We start from the raw sequence: 26,117 nt of genomic DNA, 5'->3' as shown, positions 1-26,117 counted from the left end.
TCTGGGTTTTTTTGTCTTGTAAATAAGTGATCACATAGCCCATTTCCTCCTCTAATGTAATAAATATTGTAGTGAAGATCTTAATGTACCTGCTGATGTCACTGTGTTGGTAATATCTGAACATGATTTTTAACAAGGTGAACATCATTCCAAGACAGATGTGTCAGCCAGCAGAGCTGAGAGAAATCCCATCCAGGCTTTTGGAACCTACTTGTTCTGTTACACTTTAATCCCTGACAGGGCAGCTGATCCACTTGATGGATTTCATTGTAATCTTCAGGATTTTGGTAACAGGAGGTGCCTCTGCCAGGTTTTGCATCTCCCCATTCATTGATTTGCCTGTGAATTCAGTGCAGTGTGATCCAGTCACATGCTGGACTCCTCTCAGCACCTACTGGGAAATATTTGGGGAGAGCTTGAGCAGAACATCATCCTGATGGAGAAATACATCAATCTTTGTGAGGACTTCCTGAGCATTTTTAAATCACAGAAAATGAACTGAAGGCTACTTGAAAATTGGCTTACCCAGAAGTGACTTTTAAAAGACAGTATTTGGATACTTAATGGGAATTCTCAAGAATTACATTTCTTAATAGGATTGCAATTTACTAAGAGCATGTTTTAAATTGTGGATTAAAAACTTGTTTTGATACCTGAATAAACATGGTTTAAATGTTGACTTCTACTAAAAAGAAACAACTATATGTATTTAGGTGTGTAAAGTGTTTTCATTTGCTGTGTAATGATTCTGTCACTGATTTGTCACACTGGGACACTGTGAACTGCACCTACAGCTGTGTGCTTCCATTTCTGGCTTCTAGGAGAAAATGTTGTCTGTATAGCTTGGATTGTGAGCTGCCCCAAACCTATAGATTCAGCTGATAGACATGAGACATCACACATTTTCTGAAAAGATAATATCCTGATTACGGTGGCATTACTTGGTAATATCACAGGAATATTGCAGTCTTACTTTAATTATTAATTATTAAAGCAAGACTGCAATATTCCTGTGGCGCGTGTGCTCTGCCCTGCTTAAGTAGACACAGATTCTTGTGGGTTTGCAGATGAAGTGAAAATATCAGTAAAAACTGGAGGTTCATGATAAAAGGGTTGAAAGAAGCAATGAAAAATGACAGTTGAAGTAAGAAACAACAATTCTGTTACTGTAAGGCTCTGCAGATGGAAGCATCTAGTAACAAATGCTTAGTCATTTCTCTGTTGGTTAATTAATAGTAATATATTCTCCTTCAGTGCTGCCTGTGTTTTGTTTGTCAGTCTGAAGGGAGATGTCTAGTAGTATGGAACAGCAAAATTGCTTGGGTTTGGATAAGGGGTTACTTTAGGAAAGTGACAATTTTCAGTGACTTTTTTTTTGATAAATGTAGCTCGAAATATATGCACAAGCAGATCCTAAGTGTTTAGTGCTTACTCTGGTTGTTTTGGGGTGTTTTTTACATTCTTTTTAAATTGTAAGATCAGGAAGGAAGACTGCCAAAAACATCACTGGCTAGTTGGATAAAATTGATGAGGTTATGTATAAATGTGTTGCTGTTCAGAATGACTATCTGCATAGAGACAGATTTGAATAAAACCTAGAATATTGGCTTATTGTGATTTAATAAATACAAGTTTGTTGAAAACTTACACTAAATACCAGTGATTTTTGTTCTTAAAATAAGTTACCTTTCCATACATGCTTCTTATGAGGAAGTGTAAAAATGCTCTTAAATGGGAATTCCTCTGAGAGGAAGACAGAAAAGAAGAGATGTAGTTAGGAAATCTTTGGGCTCGGGCACTAAAGTACCAAGAGTTATTAATATTCGTGAACTACTTCAAAGATCTCTTAAGACCCTTCTTTTTAAAAAATGTTATTTTAAGCATTTGGCTTTAGGCATCTGTTAAACTTGTAATATCAGTTCTTTCCCTTTTTTACAGAAATTCTCTGCTGTACCTAGAATATTAAGATGATTTTTTTTTTAATAATGCACATGGCTTCCAGATGCATTTAGAAAGGATTAATGAAGTGACCTGTTACAGTCCAGATTTTTATGCTTAAATATTGCATCAGTATGATTCTTTTTTTAAATGTAGGTCATGGGATTAGCATCAGGAAATGTGAGTGTTTTGCCAACATGGGATTCTGTCTTCCATGAAGACAGCTGGAGTTTGTGCAGTGTTGGTGGCACAAGGAGACATGGACCACTTCACATCAGAGGTGTTTATTGCAGTCATGTGTCCTGCCATGATCTTAGCATTGTTGTCTGCTTGTTAGGCTGCTATTTTGAGAAAGTGGTAAACTATCCAAAAGGTTTATTTTCAAGTACTTGTTAAACAGAGGGAGGGATGACTCTTTGGAAAATCTAGGCATGCAAGCAAGAGCTGATGGATTATGCATGATTAGCATTTTGGTGACTTTCAGTAGGTGTTGTGTTGTGTTACTGTGTGGTAACAACCTCTGGCATATTGAGGAATTTGAACATTGAAGTTTAACTTTTATGGTGAATTATTCATATTCTGTAGCAGTTTTGGAGGAGACAAAAACACACTGTTCCTCTGAGACAGTAGCTCCAATTTGGGACTTCGAATGTGAAAGCGCCTTGCTGAATTTGGGTTTTGCAAGGTCTTTCAAGGTTTCCAGATTTGATAATATTTTGTTTCTTCCCTGAATTTTCTGAAATAAAAGCCCAATTTTATTTTTTTTCTTTTTCTGAATAGTAGCAGCTGTTTATGGTGGATGGGTTTGGTCTGGGGTGTTTGTTACTTTTGTGGGGGTTTTGGATTCTGAAGTGCCAGATTGAAGCAGTGAGGCACTTGTGAATTGCCTCACTGCTTCACTGAAGGCGGTTTGGTGGAAGGCGACGTTGGCTGATTAGAGGCTGTTCTGTGTAGGTCTGTTGTGCCTGCTTTTTCCTGTTGTATGTACAGTTTAGTGTGAATGAGGTTACAGGATGAAGGAATGTGGCCAGAACTTTGGAAGGACCCTAGAACTGACCTTCATTCTTTAGCCAACAATTTTCCTGTGTTCTGTGCAGCAAGGAGAATTTTTTTTATTCCAGATGCACTCTTGTAGGTCCATTGAGCAGAGCAGAAAAAGTGCACAAGTTTCTTCAGGAGGAAAACACTTCTAGAGTTCTTCTACTTGAAACAAAACACACAAAATCTCTAAAACTCTCAACATCAGTGACCCTAGAAGTGGGACCTGTTCCATATTGAGCTATAGGTAATAGTGGAGCATTTGTGAAATCAGGTTGTTAAGTTGCAGCTATTTTTAGCTTGTGTAATTATCATTTTGCTCGCACACTATATTGAAAATGGAAATTTGTGAGCTCTCTAGCCAGCCAATGTGGCTGCTGCAAGATGAGCATTAACACTGATCGACCTGATGCTTGTTTTGTGTGTACTTCCCACTAATATATGGAAAAATGTCTACTGAGCACAGCGACTGCTTCAGCTGGGAACTTGGCAATTCTTCAGCACAAGAAGCAGCCAATACCTCCCACAGAAACATTCAGCTGTGCTGGCCTTGCACGACACAAGTGCTTTCAGGAAGTTTTCGAAGGAGTTGTACAATCTCCTGTTGTCCCTACCAGGGTGAACTCTTTGGCAAACCTGTTAGTAAGGTATTGCTTGCTTTTCAGAGTTTGTGTACTTGGAAATTACAGACGTGGCAGATGGTTCCCAGAAAGGAGACTTCAAATAAAGGAGGAGTTGTATCCTTTCACTCCAGCGTATTTAGATTTATGAATTTGTAATTATTATTTTATACTTCTCTAGGTTGTACTTCAAAGCTGCCCTTGGAGGAGGTGACAGCAAAGACTTGGCTTTCTGGACTCCAGGTCTGCACTCCCCAGGGAAAGTGAGCTGGAATTAACTCTTGGAGGGGCACATGCCCAAAACATCCATCAAGCTGCCAGCTGTCTGCTAGAGCTCTTAATGTTGATAATTAGGATCGAGTCATTAAACCGAGGATAGGGTTTATTTGGGAGTTTTTTGTGTACAGAATAATCTTGAAACTTTAAATTTGAAACTTACAATTACTGTTGTCTGGTGGCACATTGGCATTTCATGATGTTGGCAGTGATTCGGCAAGATGGTGTAATCACTTGGGCTTCTAGATACTGTTCTGTGATAATAATCAGCTATGTAGACTATAAGAAATGATTTTAATAAACTAACTTGCAATTGCTGGTTGCACAGACATTATCTCTGCCTTGTGAGTGATATATTACAGTGGTGATGATGTTGGGTACCTGAACAGGAGCATCTGCAGGCTAAATTAGGAACTGCCTGCCTCCTTCCAGCCATCCCTGCTGGCTCAGGGGTGCTCTTCACAGGGGTGCAGAGCAGCAAAGTAACTTCACTTGAAATTGCTGGTTTATCTTAATAGTAATACTGAGGTTTGCTAGTAGGTTTTTGGATGGTTTGAGGTTTTTTGTTGTTCGTTTGGGGTTTTTTTCCCTCCAGTGAAGTTACTGTTGAGTGCCTTGAATAAAACAACCCTATGTGCCACTCTCGCAGGAGGATGTGTTATGCAAGACATTTTTAAGATTCAAGTGGTGTAATGGTCATGAAAACCAGTTTTTACTAGTGTTGGTTGAGATCCAGGTTAAACTGTGTTGATAAAGCTACTAAAATACATGTGTACAGAAGACTGCACACATTGATTACACCCCCCACTGAACACATCTCTCAGCTTCTCTGTGTTCTTACAGCAGGGACAACTGCTGGGACGCCTGGGCAAACCTCATCCCAGGGTTTGAGCCAGATCCTCAGTTGTCTGATGCCTGGCCCCACATCAGGTTGTGCATGAATTGCTGGTGTGTTTTAAGGACTAGAATGCCTTTGCAGTAATTCAGATACTAGCCTTGGCATCGAGTCAATGTGTGTGTGAAGCAGTCTTGAGAAGGCTGGAATTAATATCCAGAATATTTGGGGTTTAAGTCTCTCATTGAATCTGTAGGTCAAGAGAAAAACGTGTTTATGTGGGTAATGGCTTTGGAGAGGGTACAGTGAGTGTGTTTAATCTGTTTAGGAAGTTGCTTCATTTTGGAGAGTTGTTCAGATTTCCTACTATAAAATAATTCAAAATGCTTGCCGTACTCTTACAAGTCCTCTTTCTTCCTTTTCTTCCCTGCTTTCCCCAGCCTCATGAAAAAAGTTGTGGTGTCTTTTGCAGAAGTGTCTTCTTCATATGGAGACTTGTATCTGGAATATGCTGGAGTCGAGATTAATTTTTAGGCTGGGTTGTCAGCTTAGAATAACTATTTCAGTATCTGTAAAGAAAAAGGGATATTGGGCTGGCAGCAGTCAGTGAGTACTTGTCATAGGGAAGCTTTACCCAGAAATGACGAAGCTTTTGACTTTTGGAGTTACTTTACTCTTTTTTTAGTCCAAATGGCTGTGCTGGTTCCTCTCTTGGAGCAGGAGGCTGTGGGCATGTGGGGACACCGGGAACACCGACCATGTGTGGGGCTGGCTCACCTCCAGGTGCTTCGGTGTGGTGGTTTAACCACTTGAACCATGCTCCAAGTGTTCTGTGGAACTTTTTGTTCTCTCCTGTTTTTGAAACCCCAGTTTTTGGTGTCAAGGACCTGCAGCTCTGGGCTCAGGAGGGCTGTCAGGGCAGTGTGTGGAGCTCCTTACAAGAACTCTTTTGCTGAGCCAGTGCTGCGGTGCACAGAATGAACTGGCCTCTAATTTTCATGTTGCTTTTACCAGGCTACATTTTAGCTAAAAATGGAAGCTTGTGGCAATGCAGATCTTTTTTTCATGAGTAGCTTGTCTACTTTTGTCCTTAAATGAGCTCCATTTTTAAGGTAGAATTGAAAATATCTTCGTTGCCAGGACTGCGTTCTGTGAGCATCGCAGGGTGCTTTCAGCATCCTCAAGTGAAAACTTAACCCTTTGAAAAACAAACTCAACTTCTGTGGAAAAGTTTGCTGTTATGCTTCCTTCCTCTTCTTGCAGGCTGGTTAAAGTGGCTTTTTTTTGTTTTGTTTTTGTTTTTCTTTTTTGCAGAAGGCATATGAAATCTGCAACACCTCTCCTGCATTAATGAGGGTGCAGCACAGGACAATAATGGTGTGTGCTTTGGCCTTTGCTATTCTGTATTCTGTGTGCTGTTAGTGTGCCAGCATAAATTTACTTGTTTACATTTCAGGTAATTCTTTCAGAATTTCATTAGATTTCATTATCTCTGGAGTGGGGGCAAATTTTTTTCCTGTCAAGACTTCTGAAAGTTGACTGGAGTTGCTGTATTTTCAGAACTTTAAATGGTCATGTCACGTATTTGTGTCTGAGGGGTTGGAGTTCGGCCTCTTAAGTGTGAGTTACTGTTCTATGTCCCAAAGTGTGTTCTGGCAGTAACAAACAAAACTGCTTACACTGTGATGGTTTCATAATCACAGTATTAAACTGTTCATCTATAAATGAGCTTGGGTGAGGATGATCCATATCCTAAGTAGCTTAACCTCCATACCAGACACTGAAGTGGTTTGTAAATTCTCCAGCTAGTAGTGAACTGTAAAATCAGAAACACGCATTATGTGTGAGATTTTAGTTGAAAGTGTGTGGAGTTTTAGGCTGGCTTTCTGATGTAAGGTCATTTTGCTTCAGTACCTTCTTGCTTTGTGCTCAGAATCATCTCCCCTGTCCTGATGCAGCGGCTTTGAACCCTCAGGTGTCCCCTGGCATCACCCCCAGCCCTTATCTTGGTGTGTGACAGAGCTAGATCCAGATGTTCGGGATGTAGAAGTGATTGTTGGTGTTTCAGATCTTGGGGTGAACAAAAATATTGCTTTGTGCTGCCAGGGGAAGAAACTGTTCCAAAATGCATTATATTTTTCCCCTTGCTGCAAAGCCAGTTTGTTAAAGAGTGCAGTCCAGAATGTGAGTGTGTGAGTTATTTAATGTGTCAATTCTTTTTGTACTTTTTAATATCATTAGTGCTTTAAAGTTGTAACTCTTCAAGAAGAGCGGTGTGCTCTCACTTGAGCTCGTTAGTAGGAGGTTTATGTAACTTCTTCTGATAAAATAGATATCATGATATTTAACTGTGCTTAGAAGGCAAATGTACCTCAGGAACAGGATCGAGCAGAAATAATTCCAGTGTGTTGAAAATGCTGGTGGGGGGGGGGGGGGGGGGGGCACTTTGTAGTACAGTGAAAATTGTACGAGTGAGACTATATTTTATTCTAATCCTAAATTCTCTAATAGCATGGACTTCTCTATCACTAGGGCAGGAGAACTGACCTCAGATTGCAGGAGTTTTCTTGGGAGAAGAATGTCAGAATGAGCTCCTTGACAGAAGCCCCGTCTTTCGGTTGTGTTACTGTTACTAAAACTGTGCCCATTTCCTTCATGAAGGCAGGCCAGCTGTTCAAGTTAGCTAACAGAAATAGTCTGCACTTTGATAGTAGTTTAATTTCTGTTAGATTTGTTGAGAAATTGGTGCTCTTTCTGATAATTACATTAATTGTGGTTTTGGTGTCTTTTTTTTCCAGAATTTACATGTTTGACAGCAGAAGTTGGCTTTCTACTGTAGTGAGAGAAAATGTAAGTAGAGAAAAAAGATGATTTTTTTTTTTTTTCCCAGTCCTTGAGAAACATCCTATTTTTAAAAAGTGGTTAACTTCATGTTTCTGGCTGTTAATCTGTGCAGCCTAAAATACCTGTTTTCTGCTTCAGCATGTGTATTCTTGTGTCAACAGGAAGGATTTTAAAATGGCCAGGAAACCTGCTAAATAATAGATGTTAGTGCCTGCCTTCTGACAGAGAGGGAACTGGCAAAGCAGAGGGAGACCACAGATGAAACTGTTTCATCTCAGTGGGGCAGGGAACTGTAATAAATAAAATGATGAGAATAGTCATTCTCTCATGAATGAAAAATTACTTCTCCACCATGTTTGACAAAAGAAGGCCAAATTTCTTTTGAGCAAAGTGGCTCTTGTCAGAATGTTCTTTTCAATGTGTCAGTCTTATTTAAACAGAACCTAAAAGTTTCCGAGTTTATATTCTGTGTAATTGTAATTATTGCTGTTGTTCTTGGAGCAGTAAAATCTTCATTACCTTCCAGACTTTAACTTGAATTTCTGTGCAGCTCTGTAGTCTGGGAGGAACATTGCTAATTGGCCAAGTATTTGCTCAGTTAAATCTGTTATTTTCAATTACTAGATATTTACCTGTTTTTCAAAAAGCAGGCAGCAGGCTTTATTTCTCTACCCATATCTCCCTCTGGATCCAAAGGGACCCTGAATTCTTTCTTCCTACTTTAGTTTATGTAAACGAGAGAGAGAACACCTCAGATTTGTTCCACAAGCAATTCTGATCTCATTGTGTTTCCCACTGAATAGAAGTGAAATAAGAAATCAATCTCTACTCCTGAAAACAAAAAGAACCCTCAGCTTTTCAAAGCCAGTGTGATGTCAGCTCACTGTAACTAACAGTGAGTTGTGGATAATTCCTTTGTCATTGTGAAAATGTCCAAGCTGCTGTGCATGTTGTTAATAGGATTTGTGGTATCTGATAGATTAGCACAGCTTCATTTAATCAGATGACCTGCTCTGGGACTGTCTGGTGGCCATACTGTGAGCTCGTTGTTAAGGCTGTAAAGTTTGGGCTCTGTTTTTGCAAATGTTTTGCTCTTCAGCCAGGCTGGAGTGATGTGTATTGGCAGGAAAGAGGTTGAGGGAACAAATGTCAGACAGCCTGTTCATGGGAGAACAGAGATTTGCTAAACCTCCTTAGAAAATTACTGTGCTTGAGTAAAATATGAACAATTTATCTTCAAACCCTCTGTGTTACCAGACTGCATCCACAATGGCTTGGTGGGATTTATGTTAGGCTTTGGTGGTAGTAATGTCTGCTAAAAATACCTTGTGGCACACAAAGTTTGACCAGCAAGGGATAGAAATTTAAAATATTTGACTTAATGATAGCTGTGATTTCAAATGTGGGGTTTTTTCTTTAATCTGCAGAGATTGTTCACAGGACAGAGAGAGGGTGGAAGACTCCATCCTTTTTTTTTTTTTTTTTCCTTTCCTTTTCTTAGTAGGAATGGTGTGAGAAAATTAAATAAAGAATATTTTAGTAAGCATTGCTTCATTGCTGTTACCAGCAGAGGAATTTCAGAGAGGAATAATATTTAACAGTGGAATATATGTTTGGATGGGTTGTATTCAGCTCTCAAGATCAGGCTACAAATAAATGTGAGGGTGTTAGTGGTATCTTGTTTTCAGTAACTGGACTTAATTGGATAAACAGCTTGAGCTGTGGAAAGGACACTGGAGTTGTTACAATGAAATGAGTGAATTTGAATTCTTCCTCAGCCTTTGAATTTCTCTGTCTCTGGTTTCAGAACAGTGAGTGAATAATTCTTACTCTTTAAATAAGAATTAGTCCACTGGGATCCTGAGTATATCTCAATTTGCAGGAAGCACATGGAAGTTTTGTAAGACTTGCTACAGTTTAAAAACTTAGTTCAAAGCTGTTGGACACACAACTGACTGACTGGACGTGCAAAACTCTGCTCTTACATTGGAATACAGCTCATGTCACTTGGAGAAAAGCAAACCCTGAGCTGTTCCTTTGACATAAATGATAGGCTAAACCCTTTTGATACAGCTGAATTGTGAAGTTTTGTCATATATAGAAAGTAACAAATCAGGAAAAGTCAGTAGTTGGTTTTCCTGTGTGGGAAACAAAGGAACAAAGTGACTTTTCTATGGGTAACTTGTCAGAAGAGATTAGAGGCTTGGGTCATCTGGAGTAGTGGGGAATAGTGAAGTGCCCTGAAGTGCACAGATTGTTATCCCCAGCAAGAAGAGAATTACCCACAAGGTATACTGGTCAGCAGGATTAGGGGAAATAAGCTTAGACCAGAGACACTTAAGCACTTCAGCCCCTGGAAAGGTCTTGAGGGCGTTCAGGAAAGTGAATGTGTTATTCCTGAGAAGCTGCCTTCAGGGACACACTCACATATTCCAAAGAAAGTGAGGTAAGCATGAGTTTGGCTCCTACCTATTTCTGCACAGCTATGGGGGTAATTTGGGGAAAAGGAGTGTGGAACCTGAGGAGTGACTTTTTTCCTGACGTTTGCTTGATTTAGAAATGCAATAACTTCTTTCAAAAGCCAGAAATAGAATCATCATCCACATCAAGCTTACAGGTTCTTCTAGAAATCTTCTTGGAAAATGGGGTTAAATGCCTTTAGAACATGCCAAGAAATAAAAATCTGTTTCAGGATACTCAGTTGTGCTTGTCTGTGATGAGCAGAGACTGTTCAATGGATGATCTATTCTGTAATATCAATAAATCTATATAAAAATTTCCCATCTACAAAGAGTAACAATAGATAAAAGTATTTTTACCCATACATTCTTCTGACCTTATGTGATATTTTAATCTTTTAAAGATACTTCTTTTAATACAAGACCAGTAAGCTCTGATTTACAGTATAGCTACGAAGGACATGGGAGGCTGGAACACTTTCCTCCCATAGATCTCATATTTCTACCATAAATTTAGTTGTCTAAAACTTAGTATAAAAGAAATAGAGGCACAGCCAAGCTGCTTTGCTGTTTATCCCATAAATTTTACAGTTTGCTTCAGAGAACTCCTATATTTTAATGCCCTTGGCTGCTGTAGGGTTGTCATTTCCTGAGTGAGTGAGTTCAGTCGTGTTGGCAGGAATTAGCACTTCCTGTTGATGTTGAAACAACAAAGACTACAAAGAGAATGTGGAAATCTGCTTTAAACAATTCCTATGGATGCTGACAGAAAGGCAGCTCAGAGTTTGGAGTTGCTTGGAATGCCTAGGGGTGAAGTTGGAATTCCTAAGAGTGAATCTATCTTCAAGATAGGAACTTAGATGGATACAAGATGTTGCAGATGGGAAAATGAGCTTTTTTTTATGTGACTTTTTTCTTAGGATAAGGGTTCATCTCCTTAGGCCTCTCCCTGTTCCATGCAAAGAAGCTTTGTTTCATTTAAATGCAAGAGAATTCTCTCAGTGCACCAATTCTACAGAAATAAATTGGTGCTATTTTAAGGAGAGCATATCTGCTCTGACTGACGTGAGATTATTCCTCCTATTGTATTTTTAAATAAAGCTGCATGTAAAGTCTTCAGTGTAGTTCCTTGTACCTGCAGCTGGAATTCTTGGTATCCTGAGGCTTTATTGCAATCTCATCCATGAGTTGCTGTGACCTTGAGCAGAACACGAAAGTTTTGGAATTTCTTGCTCTGAAATAGAAGGGATACCATCTCTGAATTCTCTGTCTGGAGTGGTCAGTATTTGCTTAGTAGGAAATGGGCTTATATATTAACTTAGAGAATGGCAGAACTGGATATGAAAAAGCTGAAAGATCTGAACAATTGCACTTTATTCTTAAATTAATTCCTTTCTGACAAGAGCAGTGCATTAGTGTTTCACCAGGTGTGTGAACTGCCCAGGAGCTGCAGACATGCTCAAAATTCTAACAGATACCCAGCCCAGAGTGTTTGTCTGAGATGCAGAATGAGTACAACATCTTGAGAAACAAAAGAGCATTCAAGAGAAAAGCAGGATAATAAAACACTCAGGATGGCTTTTGTCTTAACTGGATTTTGGACTGAGCTGAACAAGCAATCTTAAAGGGGCTTAGAGATGACCCTGGAACCAGAAGAGAGAAGGAAGAGACCCAGTTTCACAATGAAGTGAAAGGGCCTTGAAGTTGTATGAGTGGAGGTTTTGGGAGAGAAGCCAACTGAAATTCCTTTTCTAAGATACTGTGGGTTTCAGAGAAAAGGAAAAAATCGTAAATGATGCTATGACAAGATCTGGCATCTGTTCCTAGAGGTTTTCAGTTTGGAATAACTACTATGGAGAGAGCTTCAACCTAAGTCTGGTTATGGGGGATAGAAATATTTAGGGAATATTGAAGTCTAAACTATTTTGAAGCGTCTTTTAACAGTGGTGTTTGTTCTGCTGCTCTAATTTACCTTGACATTATGTTCTCTGTTACTGTGACTGGATAAAAATTTGGAAGTTATCCTCATCTTTCTCCTTGGGAAGGGCTTTAAGAGGAAAACAAAACCCCCATGCTTGCAAAGATAAATAAGCTGATTAAATCTTAACAGAATATAATATATAAAGCTGCTAGCAAAGCGTTTCCTTTACTTAATAGTAAAGGGTCAATTCTGGCTAATAAAATGTTAAAAAATCACACTCTCAGTGTTAATTTGTAAACTCCAGGTGTTCTGTGTAGTATTTGAAATTGGAACCAATTATCTTGTTCTGCAATAAAAGATAAAATTCATCAGCATGTTTCTTCAGCATCTTCCCTTGCTATCAAGCTGCAGAGATTCTAAAACAAAAACTTCAGGAACAGCTGAGTTGGAGATGTGGAATGCTAGGGAAAATGCCAACAGTATCTTTCTGGAACAGAGACTTTTAAAGATAAATTGTACATTTTATAGGAAATATCCATATGATTATAATATTGGGAAACAGCCCAATAGTTGAGCAACTCTATAGGCAAAAGCTGAGGTTGTTTCAGTGGTTGTGATGTTTTAGAGAGCCTCTGCCTTGCTGGCTCTATAAAATACATAGGAGTAATTTGGTGCCTATGGATACTGGGAAAACAGAGACTTAGAGGGGAGCAGTGACTCTTGGCTGTGGTTTCTCAAACTCCTGCCCTCAACCCGGCAAAAAATGACTGGTTTTACTCTGACAACATGTTCATGTTACAGTCTGCTCTGGTATCTGAGACATTTTAGCAGTTATCAAGTAAAACCCTTAACATGTGTGAGTGATCTTCTTTTCTCCAGATAGCAGAACAATGTTTTTCTTAACCATGATGTGGCAGACAGTTTTTACAGCATTTTGCAGGTTCTTGTGTCAGTGTAAATCCTTACTCTTTGCTGGGAGGGTTCCTTACTCTGTTCTGAAGACCTGCAGGGAAGTTCTGACTTCCATGTCTAAAATTGGTGTTACCTGCTTACTCACCCTTGGGCAACTTGAATTTATACAAAAATGAATCAGAAACACTAATGAAAAAAAGAAAGAGGCCTGGGGGAGAGAAATAAGTCCAAATCCTGTTTTATTTCCTGTGGCTGGAAACAAAACACATCCATTTGTGGCAACACCTTCTGCTGTGGAGATTTCAGACACGCATTTTCACCTGTTCTCCAGTGTTTAGAAATCAATCTGCCATTTTTTTTTCAAGTGCTGTTTGAAGTGGTTGAAAGGACTTGTAACTTCAAACTCGGATTTCTCCTAATTCTCCTGCTTCTGACCTGTCTTTCAGATTTCTGGTTGTTTCAGAGGTGGCAGTGGAGCACACCTTTAGCACAGGAAAATGAGCGAGCTTGACCAGTTACGCCAGGAGGCCGAGCAACTGAAAAACCAAATCAGAGTATGTATTGTGCCTCAAGACAAATGAATGTGTCTTGAGGAGGACAGAAATGATGCCTTAAATGTTTCTCCAATGTCAAACTTAATGTAGAAAGGGCAAGTACATGTGACTGCTTTAGAAAACTACTTTTTTGGTCTTTTATATTGCTTAGTAAATAATAGTTACATAAGCAATGCATAAAATTGCTGATCAAAATAAATGTTTACTGAAGTTTGTCTGAGCTAGAGCATAACTAAAGTTAAAAAAACCTTAAAATAAGGTCAGTGATAAAGTTAGTCAGAGCTTAGTCCAGTAAGGTCTTAAAAACCTCTGAGGTTGAAGGCTGCACAGCCTGTCTGGACAAGCAGTCCCATTGCTTGAGTGTCTTTGTGGTGAAAGTCATGTTACCTTTCTCCCAAAAGAAGAAGAAATTTCAAAGTTCCATGCTCAATGTGTTTTGACAGCAGGCAGTGTATTATGTTAATGCTGCTGTTAGGATGGGTCCTCTCTGGGTGACAAACAGAAATGTTTTCTGAACCTTGGGTTCAGGGGGCTTAATCAGCTTGACAAAACAGAGAGAAAGAAACACACAGAACTCCATCCAATTTCTCTAATTTCCTTCTCTTGCAGGATGCTAGGAAAGCATGTGCAGATGCCACCCTGGCTCAGGTAAGAATTTCAGAGTTTAGCAGGAATTAAGATCTGTCTCCTTTACAAAAAGAAAATGCTGTGGAAGAAGGTGAATGCAAGTGAATCTGGGTTTGCCTCCTGTAGCAATTTTTTTTTGCCTTTGGGTGTTTTCTTCCAGAAATAAGTATATGTTTGTCTAGTTCCTGAGAGCAGTGGCCTTGAGCAGTGGTTTCTTTGAGTGACTCAGGACACATTTCTGCTGCTTAATGGAAAATAATGCTCTGCTCTGGAGCTGGGTGCAGTACTGTTGTCACCCTGATAATCTGAGCCATAAGGCCTGCTGAGGTTAAACTACTTCAATGTGTGCTACATTTATCTGTGCAGGAGGAGAAAACCCAGATCAAAGATCTGAAATCCTAGAAGTCTAAGAAGATATGACCTAAACAAAACAATTTCTGGGAGTGTTTATAAATGCAGTAGGCTACTTGAGTCATGTGATAAAGACATGCTACTTAAAATTACATAACTTCTGAATGGAGAGTTTGTAAAAAATCAGTCAGTATTGAGAAAGTGGGACTTTGGGCTGCAGTGGAACTGTGTGTGAGATGTTACTTGTGAACAGTGAAGGGAAAAACTCAGTGTGTGATGTTTTCCTGTTTCAGATCACAGCCAATATCGACCCGGTGGGGAGAATCCAGATGCGCACTAGGAGAACGCTCCGGGGACACCTGGCCAAAATTTATGCAATGCACTGGGGGACTGATTCCAGGTGGGTACAAAACTGGATCACTTGGCTTCATTGCTCTCTGGAAAGTTGAGTGCACAGTTCTTGGGACCACTGGGAATTAATAATTCTGAGAGAACTTGGACAGCCAAGAGAATTCAGAAACACTGAATGCCATGATTTTCCTCCATGTTTTTGTAATCCAAATCTACATTTGGTGCCCAAATCCCAGTCCTTGTCTACTTGCCTGAAAAATTCTGAGGAACTGTGGAAATAGAATAGATATCATTATCAGTTGTCTTTTTTCCTTAAAAGCTTCCTGTTAACTACTGATTCATTTAAAGAGAAACTAAATGCTACTGGTATCAGCTGCTTTAATTCTCTTTTCTTTACAGTGTTCATCACAAAGGTGTTCCTTGTGTGCCCACAATGATTGTGTTTCCTTTCTGTTTCCTCTCTAGGCTTCTAGTTAGTGCCTCACAGGATGGCAAACTTATAATTTGGGACAGCTATACTACAAACAAGGTAAGGCCAGCTGGTTCATTGCTGTGTAATTCAATTGTGAATGCATCAGAAGGAAGTGTTACCCATCATCATTTTGGCTCTGTTGCTTCCCTAGTCCTAAATCCAGATTTTGAATTCTCCAGAACAATCGAGTTGTGTGTAAAGAACACAGCAGTGTCTTCAGTGTGTGAAAATGTGCACCACACATGGAGAACAAGGAAAAACTTTGTTCCAAAGAATGTTTTGATTTGTTTTGATACTGCAGAAAAGTGATTAGCAGAGAGCAGGCCGTGATGAGCTTGTTGCACCAGAAGGGGCAGAGATTTAGGCAGAGCCATATTAATTTGTTGTCTGCAGTGAAGTCCTGAAGGACCTGACATGTTCTAGTGAGTCATCACTTCGTGGCTGCAATCACACGAGGCAGTTCGGGACTACTTTCATTTGACAGTGATTGGTAATTAGTGATCACGGCCACTGTTACTGTCAGCAATTCCCATGTAGCCCCTTGTGGTTTGGCTGACAGAGCTGCTTGAGTTTGGTGCATGGAACTGGCTTAATTTCAAAAAAATTTTCCTAGCTTAGCTCTTCCTAGCATTAAAATCAGTGTTACCAATGCACTGGAGCAAATGGCATAACTTTACTAAAAAGTTAATATAATACGGTTTGCAAGTTAAAAATAAACCCTCTCCTTTTTACCTTCATCCTCCTCCTTTGACCCCAGCCTGCAGGTAAATATAATCTTAAATTACTGTGTCTACTGTAGGATGGTAAAATCATCACTGTACACCATGATTTCTGTATTGGTATCTTCAATTCTTTTATCAATGCTAATTAATCCATGCAATATTCTTTTGGCAGTTCCAGCACACACTGGAAGTAACAGTCTTGCCATCAATTTGATCTTTTCCTAATGATAAATTAAAATGGCTCAAAGTGAATATTCCAAATAGTTCTTTAGTAGAAGACTTCCAAAAATGAGCTGGTTGTGGTTTTGGGATAGGGTTGGGGTTTTTTTAGCTGCTGTTTGCTGCAGGATCACTGATTACTGGCTGTCCCTCTGCTTCTAATGAAATCTTTACTTAAGGAATTCAGGAAGATTGTTAATATTGCATGAAAAAATCACCACAGTTCTAAGGACACCAGCCCTTTCCTGAAGACTTTATGAACACATTTAAGGGATGAACGTAACGAGTTAACAAGAGGGAACAGGTTTAGCTTCTATAATTATCTAAAAAAAGTTCTCTGAGCACAGAATGACAAGGAAACATGGGGTAGTTATTTAAATGTGAAGCTTGATTGCTTGCAGTGGGTTTCCAAAGAAGGATTTAAATGGCAGTGGAAGCAGCGATTTCCTTACTTGTTCATTCACAGCATCTAAGCCTGGAATTGGCAGTTTTGCTGACTGTGCTTGGAAGTCAATATTTTCCTGAACCTATAATAAACCAATAGTAATCAGAGCACTGAAATGAAATAATTCACTTTTTACCAAAATTGCTGATGAAACTGGATTCAGGAAAAGCAAATCTGAGGTTTTATTACGTCATTACTTGTTCTGACGAGCTTCATATGCAAGTTACCCCCAAAATAGTTTGATACTCAAACAGCTGTTTTTTTCTTGCTTTTCTGCCAAAAAGATGATGTCTGTCTTGAGAGACAGGTGAAAAACTTCCTGGTGGTGCAGCACTGAGTGCAGTTTTTGAGATTAAATCCAGGCCCGTCTCTCTTTCAGGTGCATGCGATTCCCCTGCGCTCCTCCTGGGTCATGACTTGTGCATATGCTCCTTCTGGGAATTACGTGGCTTGTGGTGGGCTCGACAACATCTGCTCCATTTATAACTTGAAAACTCGTGAAGGGAATGTCCGTGTCAGCCGTGAGCTCGCTGGGCACACAGGTGAGTGGCTGCTCACACTTACCTCAGCACACGGTGAAGATTAAAAAAAAAATCCTATAAATATAATCTCCTAATTAAAATCTACTTCCTTCCTCAGGCAGGACCTTAGTTGCACACTACCTGGTTTTAAATGTTTTTTAACAGTTTTTCTGCTGCAGAATTGAACAAAACTTAGAGCTGGAAGTTGACGTTTGCAGGTTTTTGAATTTTTTGCTGTAGTTTGAATTCTGTGCTGTGTGAAATGGAGGTGGTTAGCAGGCAGACTGATTTTGTAATCAGGGTGGTTCCATTGATGGTTTGTCAGATGGGATTTCAGGAAAAAAGATCTTCAGAGCGTTCAGATGAAATTCTTTGATGCCACTGTTGGGAAACACGCAATGTCCATGCTCAGGTCTTTGTACTGACCAGGAATGCAGTTTGGTTTTCCTCATTAGTGGTCTGATACAGTTGAGGTCATCAGCATTTGTTGCTGCTGGATGCAGTGACACTGAGATCCACTTTCTAAGAAAGTTGAGTCTGTGCAGTGCAGGCTCACTTGGACTTTTGCCCAGCTTGGCCAGTGGATTCCACACTTCCCCCTTCCTCTGGTTGGGTTGGGGTGGTCTGTAAAGAGCCAAACCACATCTTGTCCAAAACATTGCAGATTCCTATACAAAAATCATCTGTTGCATTTTAGGCTTTTAGTGTTTCTTGCTGCAGCTTCAGGAGAGGGGAAGCAGCTTGTTAGCAAACCAGTATTGCCTTTGAAGGGTAATCTCTTGCCTTATCTGTGCACCTTTTATTCTGTTTCCAGGCTACTTGTCCTGCTGTCGTTTCCTGGATGATAATCAGATCGTCACCAGCTCTGGCGACACCACTTGGTAAGCTGGGACACTGGGACAGCCCTGTCAGGAAGGGCTTTTCAAACCCATTCTCTGAAGGAAACTTTGTCCTTCATAAACCTTATCATGACCACAAGACTGTGGTGATTGGTGCTCATATATCACTTTTGCTGGTAATTTCAACTCTGTGAGCCTTGGCTGTTTCCTTGTGCCTGGTGTTCTGAAGAGCCTGACCTAATTCTGTGTTAAGATGTTCTGGGAATTTTTTTATTAATATAACTATTTGGCCTGCAGGAATAACTGTATTAGACTAATGATTTTCCTCAAAACTCTTTTTGTATTCATTATTTATTATTTTAAAAGTCATGTTTGGATATTTCTAATAAAGAATGTAGTTAATGTTGTTATTCAGAAGAGTTCCTAGAAAATATTCTACAGTGACAATAGCTGGGTTTCTTGAGGAGAATGTAGGTGTATGTCTTCATAAATACTGGTTTCTGAACTAAAAAAGGCCTCCATCTTTTTTTCATAGGTTTTTCTATTATATCTATTTCTTTAAAAGCATTGCAGTTCTCCCAAGCAGCAGCACTTAGAGCAAAGGTTGTCTAATAAATACCTCTCCTACACAATGCCAGTCTCTTTGAATACCTGTTTATTAGCCCACTGATTCTGAGTAGCTATTGAATATATATGGGATTAAAACCAAAAATGTTTGGTGTTCAGAAAATCCAAAAAACTATAACAAAATGAGAGGTTTTGTAGAAATGATGCTCTTTATAAGAGAATACAGCTGCTTCAGGAGTTCCTGTAGTAATTCTGCAGCTGTTTGACATCACCTCAGTTCAGCCAAGCTTCAAAGGACTTTACCAAAGTGCAGGCATCTCTTGTTTGCATGGTTTGAACCTGCTACTGATGGGTCTGGTTTGCTAAGAAATTACAGAAATTAAAAATCCTGACTTCCTAAAGTGTTTAGACCTCTTCTTAAGGAGATGATAGTGTTCTTTCATCCTTTTATACTCTTACATATCACTGTAGTAGTGATTTGGCTGACTTGCAACTTCAAGATCAGACATAATTCACAGACATAATTCACAACGTTTCTCATCCTCTGTAAGTTTATAAAAATGAGAAATGCTGGCTCAGCTTTTGCTGTGGCCTTACACTGCTGCTTTAAATGAAGCTGTAGTAGTACTGGATAACAGGCATGGCAGAGAACTTTGGGATGAACAGCCCTCACTGTCAGTCATCAGTTTTTTGCACTCTTTTTCAGTTTAAAACCCCCCAATGTTTTAAAATTAAGGATAATTTTAAGGTCTTCCATGCACAATTAATCTGCAACAGCCAGATAGTTCAACCAAAAATGTTTATTTCTATTGTCAGTATCAGTCTTGTTAATACTTTCTGGAGTTTTACTTAGCAGTGATACAAAGACCTTACAAAGGAGCACAGACGTGTTGATTTGTCTCTTTAATTATTTTTTCCAGTGCTCTCTGGGACATAGAAACTGGTCAGCAGACAACCACATTTACTGGGCACACTGGAGACGTGATGAGTTTGTCCCTTGCTCCTGATGCCCGGTGTTTTGTTTCTGGTGCCTGCGATGCCTCTGCCAAACTGTGGGATGTTAGAGAAGGAATGTGCCGGCAAACCTTCACCGGCCACGAGTCGGACATCAATGCCATCTGTGTATGTAGCTGCTTCATTTATCATTTTCTATTTCTCTGGTCTCAGCTCTTCAGCATGATAAAGTATTTTCAGGGGTTTTTTAAATAAGTTTGTGGAGCTGAGGGAATTACCTGAAATTTGTGGTGAATGGAAACCGGGTGTTGGTTCGTGAATTTCTTCACTGGGTTTGCTGTATCCCACTGTAGAGAGGTGCATCCTCTTGTTTGCTGTTTTCTGGTGTGATGCAGAGGGATCCAATCTGAAACCATGTGTGGTTTTTTCCCTCCCCCACTGCAGTTCTTCCCCAACGGCAACGCCTTTGCCACGGGCTCGGACGATGCCACGTGCCGGCTCTTCGACCTGCGGGCCGACCAGGAGCTGATGGTTTATTCCCATGACAACATCATCTGTGGCATCACCTCTGTAGCATTTTCCAAGAGTGGCCGCCTGCTCCTAGCTGGGTATGATGACTTCAACTGCAACGTGTGGGACACGCTGAAAGCTGATAGAGCAGGTAAATGGTGCTGGGTTGGAATACTGGAAACTCAGTGTGGATATTTTATTGGAGTCCCCACCCCTGGAGGTGTCCAGGGAACGTCTGGACGTGGCACTCGGTGCTCTGGGCAGGGTGACAAGGTGGGGACCAGCCACAGGTTGGACTTGATGGCCTTAGTGGCCTTTTCAGCCTCTCATTCTGTGATACTGAATGTGTGGATTGAGTCTTATGCACAGATCTGTCAGCACTCACTGTCTCAACTTCAGAACTCTCTGAAAACCTCATTAGGCTGCCCAGTGATGTTACAAATCCATTGGAATCCTGCTCAAGGATGGATGCTTGAGAACAGGAAGATTGCCATTAAAAACAAGGGCTTGGAGTGGATGGATATTCTTTTTTAGACTTCATGGCTTTGTTCATGCATTAACTATTCAAAGCAATTCAACATTAATGTTGCTATTTATACACAAGACTTTTTTTTTTTCCTGGTATTTGTAGCAGTAGTTGTAGAGACAACCAGCAAAACAACAGAGACTGGTTTATCTTTTGAGGAAACAAACATGAAATTCATGGTTCAAAGATGAAGAGAATATGACTTCGGTTTTTTAAAATGAAAACTTTTGTTGGAAAAAAGTTATAAATTAGGCCACAAATGTTTCATTACTCTCATCAGAACAGGACATGAGAACAAATATTCTGCATATTGAAATGTTCCAAGGCTTCAGATTGCTGGGCAGATTTGGCACTTCTGATACTAAACACTTCTGTATCTTCTGATACTGGCACTTCTGTATGAAACACCTTTGTGGTTCTGTATTCAGTACAAGTATTAAAGACTCTTTGGTGCTGATTTTGTTTTACCAAATTGCAGCACTTTCTGTTGCTGGTGGTAGAATGAGGAGAGTCCTATGAGCATTCTAATTCATGTAGAAAGATTAATTTCAAGTCCATCAAGAATATCTTGGCTCAGTGCTGTGGACTGGAAAGCTTGAACATAATTAGGTTTTCTTTTTACCCCCTTGAAACCCTTAAATTAAAGGGGATAGAGGAAAATGTTGTCTCCCTTAATTCTTCTGTTTAGTGTCTCAATTCTTTTTTTTAATGGTGCTATAATTGAATTGTATTAGATCTCCATATTGACAAATAGATTGTATGGAGGAGTCTGTCTTGTGAATGTAGTAAGAGAAAATGGGATGAAAAATGCTTTAGAGTTCATAACATAATTCACTTTAACTTGTGGTTTTAAAATTTTTTACAAATGTAAAAATTTCGTAAAATTTAACTGATCTTTATCACTGTGGTGAGGAGCAGAAGCTGTGCAGTGCATGGTTGTACTGCATCTATTGCTGTGACATTGGCAGAGTCTTCAGGGCTGTCACTTCACAACTCAGGGGAGACCAGTAAAAGTCATAATAAAGGGAATATACAAGGAAAACTTTGGAATAATGCCTTTACTGAATTACCCCCTTGTGAACCCACCTAGCTCTGTCTGAGTCTGTGCTTGTAAAACCAGAGGCATTTAAAAATTCCAGCTGTGTTTGTTCAAGGTTTTTGACTGTAGAGGTTGGCTAATCCAAATGTGCCTTGGTGTTACTTGAACTGAGACAGGAAATCACCAACATAATGCAATTTATTGGTTACATTTCTCATTTCTAGGTGTCCTTGCTGGTCACGATAACCGTGTCAGTTGCTTAGGTGTGACTGATGATGGCATGGCAGTGGCAACAGGGTCATGGGACAGCTTCCTCAAGATCTGGAACTGAAGTAGGTGAGTACCCAACTCATTAAGGTTGGGTTGGGATGCAGAATGCTTTTTGATCATTCAGGTTAGGAAGTCACTGGGGAACAAACCCCAGCAGTTGGGTGGTTTAGAGCACCATTAGTTTAATGTATGCAGTGCCATTTTTCTGGTGGCCTGTTTTTGACATACTGTACTTTGCTGTGTGGATTTTTGAGTAAATAAATATCACTGGGAAAGTGGGGGGATAATGCCTGGATGTGTCAGTGGTGGGGAGAGCAGAGCTTGCCACTTGCTTGCAGTTTATCAAGTGCAACTCTCACCAGATGTTTCTGTGTGCCAGAAGAGCAGCGGACTCCACGACTGGAAGAAGTTTCCAACGGTTGAAAATTAAAAACGATAGCATATCCAATCCAACCATACTAACTTGGACCCCCATCCTCCCCAACTTCAAAGGGCAAGATCTTTTCTGTCTCCTGTTGCTGAAATGAAGAGCACAATTACCTTTCCAAGAAGAATTTCTGTGTTGTAAGCAAAATGAAATTGTGCATTCCTTTTGGGACCATTTTTTTTTGTCTTGAGAATTTAAAAAAAATGAAACACTATCATAAAAAGCATGACCAGAAAATAAACTTGAGCATAATTGTGAAACAGTTAGCTTTCACTGTAGTTTCCAAGTTGAAGTTAAGGACTTTATCTCACACACTTGCAAATTTTAAAGTCATGTTTGTAGCAGGTTTTTTTCAAGTTTCCTTTTTAAATACATTTCCGTATGTATTTAATTGAGCAAAACAAGGGAGTCCTAGCCCAGAGCACCTGGGGGTTGTCAACGCTGTAAATTTAGTCCCTAATTTTTTTTATTTTTATTTTCTAGTATCACAGATAATTGTTGCACAAAACTTGGCATATATAGGATAATGTTAAGCAGTAAGGTAACCAAGCACATGCTGTAAAAGGTAATGAATGCTTGTTTAAAGAATCCTTTCACCTTTTATGGATAACAAATGCAATCCTTGGTCCCTCCTGCCCCCCCTTTTTCACCACACTGATTTTTTTAATCTGTTTTGGTTTGTCCACTTGGAAGGGCAGTTTATATATCCTAACACTATCCTGTAAGTCTCAACAACCAGGAATCTCTGTTTTCAAAAGAGACCTATCCTACACTTGGGTATTGAGTCAATTCTTTGTGTATGAAATGATGTACAAATCAATGTTTTGAAAATAATGATCTTGAACTTTCTAAGTTAAACAGAAAAAAAAAAACCTTTTTTGATTGTTTGCCATATTGGGTGGGTTTACTCTTAGAATCGCATGCTGTAGAAATGCTAAAAAGTGCATATTGGACTAAGTCCTTAGATGTTTTTTCTTTGAAGAAATAACCTGTTTAAAAACTGTAACCATTGTCGCTGTATTCATTTATTGTTGCTACTCTGTGCATAAATCTATGAAGAACTCCAGTACAAAGCTATGCACGTTTTGGAGTAGCGTGATAAGTCACTTTTTTTTTAAAAAAAAAAAAAGAAACAGCCTGTTCAAACAATCGCTGTCAAAGATTCTGGGGTGTGGGAGGAGGGAACCTAGACCATCTTCTTTATAAATCAGTTCCTCACAGCCAGTTCCTCTTGCAGGATGAGTCCTTTGCATCTGATCAGAGTCATTTTTGTAATGAGCAGGTTTTCCTGGCTTTCTTTTCAAATAAAATGTTAAAAGCAGCAGTGTTTGGACAGCAGATTGTTCTGTTAAACTTTCCTATCTTCTCACTGTATCCAGAAATGCTCCTTCCTAGCAGCAGTAGTAGCTTTTCTCCATTTTGTTTTTTCTGCAACATTCTGTACAAAAATGTGCTGTAATTGTGCGTTAGGCCTGGATTTGGCATAAAAGATGAGTTCCCTCTTACTCTCTTTCATGAAACTACTCTGTAGAGCTTTCTCCACGCCCTGTATCCCTCTTCACCTTTTGTATTTAATTTTAAAGTCAGTGTACTTCAAGAAAGCTGGATGCAAGATAGATACTATATTAAAATGTAATGTTATTTAAGATGTAATAAAGCAGTTTGACATGAGTTTTGACTGATCTGTTTTGCAGCTTATTGTTCAACATGTAGAACATCTTCTGAGTTGTGAAATAAACACACAAGAGGAGGAAATGCTGTCCCCAGAGAAATGGTTTGGTGTTTTTAAATGGTTAATGGTTAATTATTGGGCAGAGTATGCACTTAACTCCAAATTCAAGGAGCCAACACACTTCACGTGGTGCACATCACAAAAATGCTTTGTGCAAGAGGAGTGGAGCACCTGAAGTAGGAAATCAAAGCAAAATGCTGAGTAACTTCTTTTAAAACTTTTGTGTCCTTTACTAGGAGAAGAATTGAGTGGAACATCTTTGTGTTACTGCCACGTGAGGATCTGGCCACAGCAGCTCTGTTGTCACTGTTAGATTGACAGGGTAAGAAGTCACTTTCATGCTCAGTAAGAACAAAGTCTCCACGAGGCAGAATTTTATCTAAAAAAAAAAAAAAAATTTAAAAAGGATTTTATAGCCAGAGAAGCAGATTTCTGAAATGAGGTGTTAAAAAGCAGTTGGTTCAACAGATTGGTATTGGTTGACTTGAGGGTTTGGTTTTGTGTTTTTAGTGGGTAAAGTCCCATCTCTTGTTCTGACCTAAACAAAAGTGGATTTTCCCTCATTTCACATCAACCAAGAGAAATTCCAAAGCCATGGTTTGGTCTCATACCAAACATGGAAATTCTCATCCTCAATGGAGAGGTTTTTAAAAGCTGGGAGTATGGAAAATATGATGGTGACATTACTTAACTCTGAGCATTGGGGTTTTGGACTGCAAGAGACTGGTAAGTAGCTCATGGCTGGAAATGCTTTAATTTGGGAATTCACATTTAGTGGTTTCCAATTCCAAATGCTGTAGCTGGGGGCTTTCCACTCAATGTGAAATACTTTTATTCCAAGGGATGTTTCATATGTGACTCTGGTCTGTAATAAAATCAGTCATCTGTCTTGCCTTCCTTAATCGCAATCCATGTGTTAAATTTGTGTGTCCTGCCTATGCTGGCAGTAAAATACCTGCCAAGACAGTGGCTTCTTGTGACAGGAGGCTGGTGTGCAGCCCTTTGGGATTTATTTGAAATGCAAACAGTTGCAGTTGCCTCTTAGTACTCTTATTTTTATGTTAAATATGAAATTTTATTTTATTTAAACACCTGTATGTTTGGTTATTCAGAGAGCTGCAACTGGAGAAAAATGGGTGTGCAAAGGGAGCTCTGAACTCTTGAGTCTGACTCTGGGCCAAACTCTCTTGAGTTTTGAATGCCTTTAATTTTAGGATGTACCCAAATGAAAATGATTTATGTAATCTTACCTACAAGCTCTACCTGTGGGCTTTGAAAAGATTCTGACTTGGAGATAGCTGTGGGATGTAGTTCCAAAGAGCAGCTTCCCCCAGCTGCTTGCAAATCTCTGGTGCTAATTTTGTATTTCTGGTTCAGATTCCATGACCTGAGAACACAAATCTCTGAGAATGGGATTGGAATCCTCTCATGGAGTTTCAGGGAAGGGGTGAAGGAAGAGAGAACAAATTTCTCAATCCCAGGACCTTGAGTTAAGACCTTTAGCATTTTCTGTTCCCCTCAAGGCCTTTAATTTCTTCATGAATTAAATAAAAGATCCGAGGTTCCGCTACCAGCAGAAAAGAAGTGAGTTGGGCATTTTACCTTTTGACCATTAAGTCCCCTGGAGTGTTTTAAATCAGTTGTGAAACACACTTAGAATGACTGATTGAATCATGCCCTATAGGAGCTAAAAATAGAATAATCTGGTTTCTGGGAAGTGGCAGAGTAAATAGAGAAGAATAAAACCTGTCACCCATGCTGAGTTCTGTGTGCCTTGGTCTGAAGCAAGTCAGGATCCTGTGTGGTTTTATGATTAACACATTTTAGTGTAGGTGTAACCATGAATTCACATTGGAGGGGAAAGAATAAAAGAAGTGCCTGATGAACGAGTTCTAACAGCAGCTGGCTATTTTTGCATAGTGCTGTTCTCTTCTCTTCATGCAATCTCTTCAGAGTGCCTCTGCTTTAACCATCAGGCTACTCAGTAATCTGAGTTGGTCTTGTTACATTGCATTCCAACGTGTAAGAATTCTCCTGAAGCCTGTGGAAAGTTGGATTTGTTGTGTTTCAGGGTTCTGTGAGGAAGTTTGGAAAAGTGAAACCAGAGATTTCAGTTTCCCTCTTGGCAGAGCAGGGATGCCTGGTGCA

General features: G+C 39.6%; 1 protein-coding gene across 8 annotated transcripts in view; it reads left to right on the top strand.

Annotated features, from left to right (window-relative positions):
- GNB1 (G protein subunit beta 1) overlaps positions 1-23,908 on the top strand; it is a 35,051-nt gene extending 11,143 nt beyond the window's left edge. For 3 of the 8 annotated variants that reach the window (XM_082295939.1, XM_082295936.1, XM_082295937.1), the window contains 11 exons: positions 7,506-7,557; positions 13,290-13,397; positions 14,007-14,045; positions 14,669-14,775; positions 15,192-15,255; positions 16,964-17,126; positions 17,920-17,986; positions 19,432-19,633; positions 19,910-20,126; positions 21,765-21,876; positions 22,190-23,908. In XM_082295939.1, the coding sequence (XP_082152065.1) occupies positions 13,341-13,397; positions 14,007-14,045; positions 14,669-14,775; positions 15,192-15,255; positions 16,964-17,126; positions 17,920-17,986; positions 19,432-19,633; positions 19,910-20,126; positions 21,765-21,871 (1,023 nt within the window). In that variant the 5' untranslated portion in view covers positions 7,506-7,557; positions 13,290-13,340 and the 3' untranslated portion in view covers positions 21,872-21,876; positions 22,190-23,908. Of the gene's footprint in view, positions 1-6,031; positions 6,085-7,505; positions 7,558-13,289; positions 13,398-14,006; positions 14,046-14,668; positions 14,776-15,191; positions 15,256-16,963; positions 17,127-17,919; positions 17,987-19,431; positions 19,634-19,909; positions 20,127-21,764; positions 21,877-22,172 lie in introns of those variants that run through there. The other 5 variants (XM_082295938.1, XM_082295943.1, XM_082295942.1 and 2 more) reach the window with 5 other exon arrangements.
- The last annotated feature ends 2,209 nt before the right edge of the window (positions 23,909-26,117 follow it).

The sequence above is a fragment of the Coloeus monedula genome, assembly GCF_965178545.1.
Source record: "Coloeus monedula genome assembly, chromosome: 22".
Lineage (NCBI taxonomy): Eukaryota > Metazoa > Chordata > Aves > Passeriformes > Corvidae > Coloeus > Coloeus monedula.
Note: the sequence above shows the minus strand (reverse complement) of the source record. Positions and strands in the feature narration are given on the sequence as shown.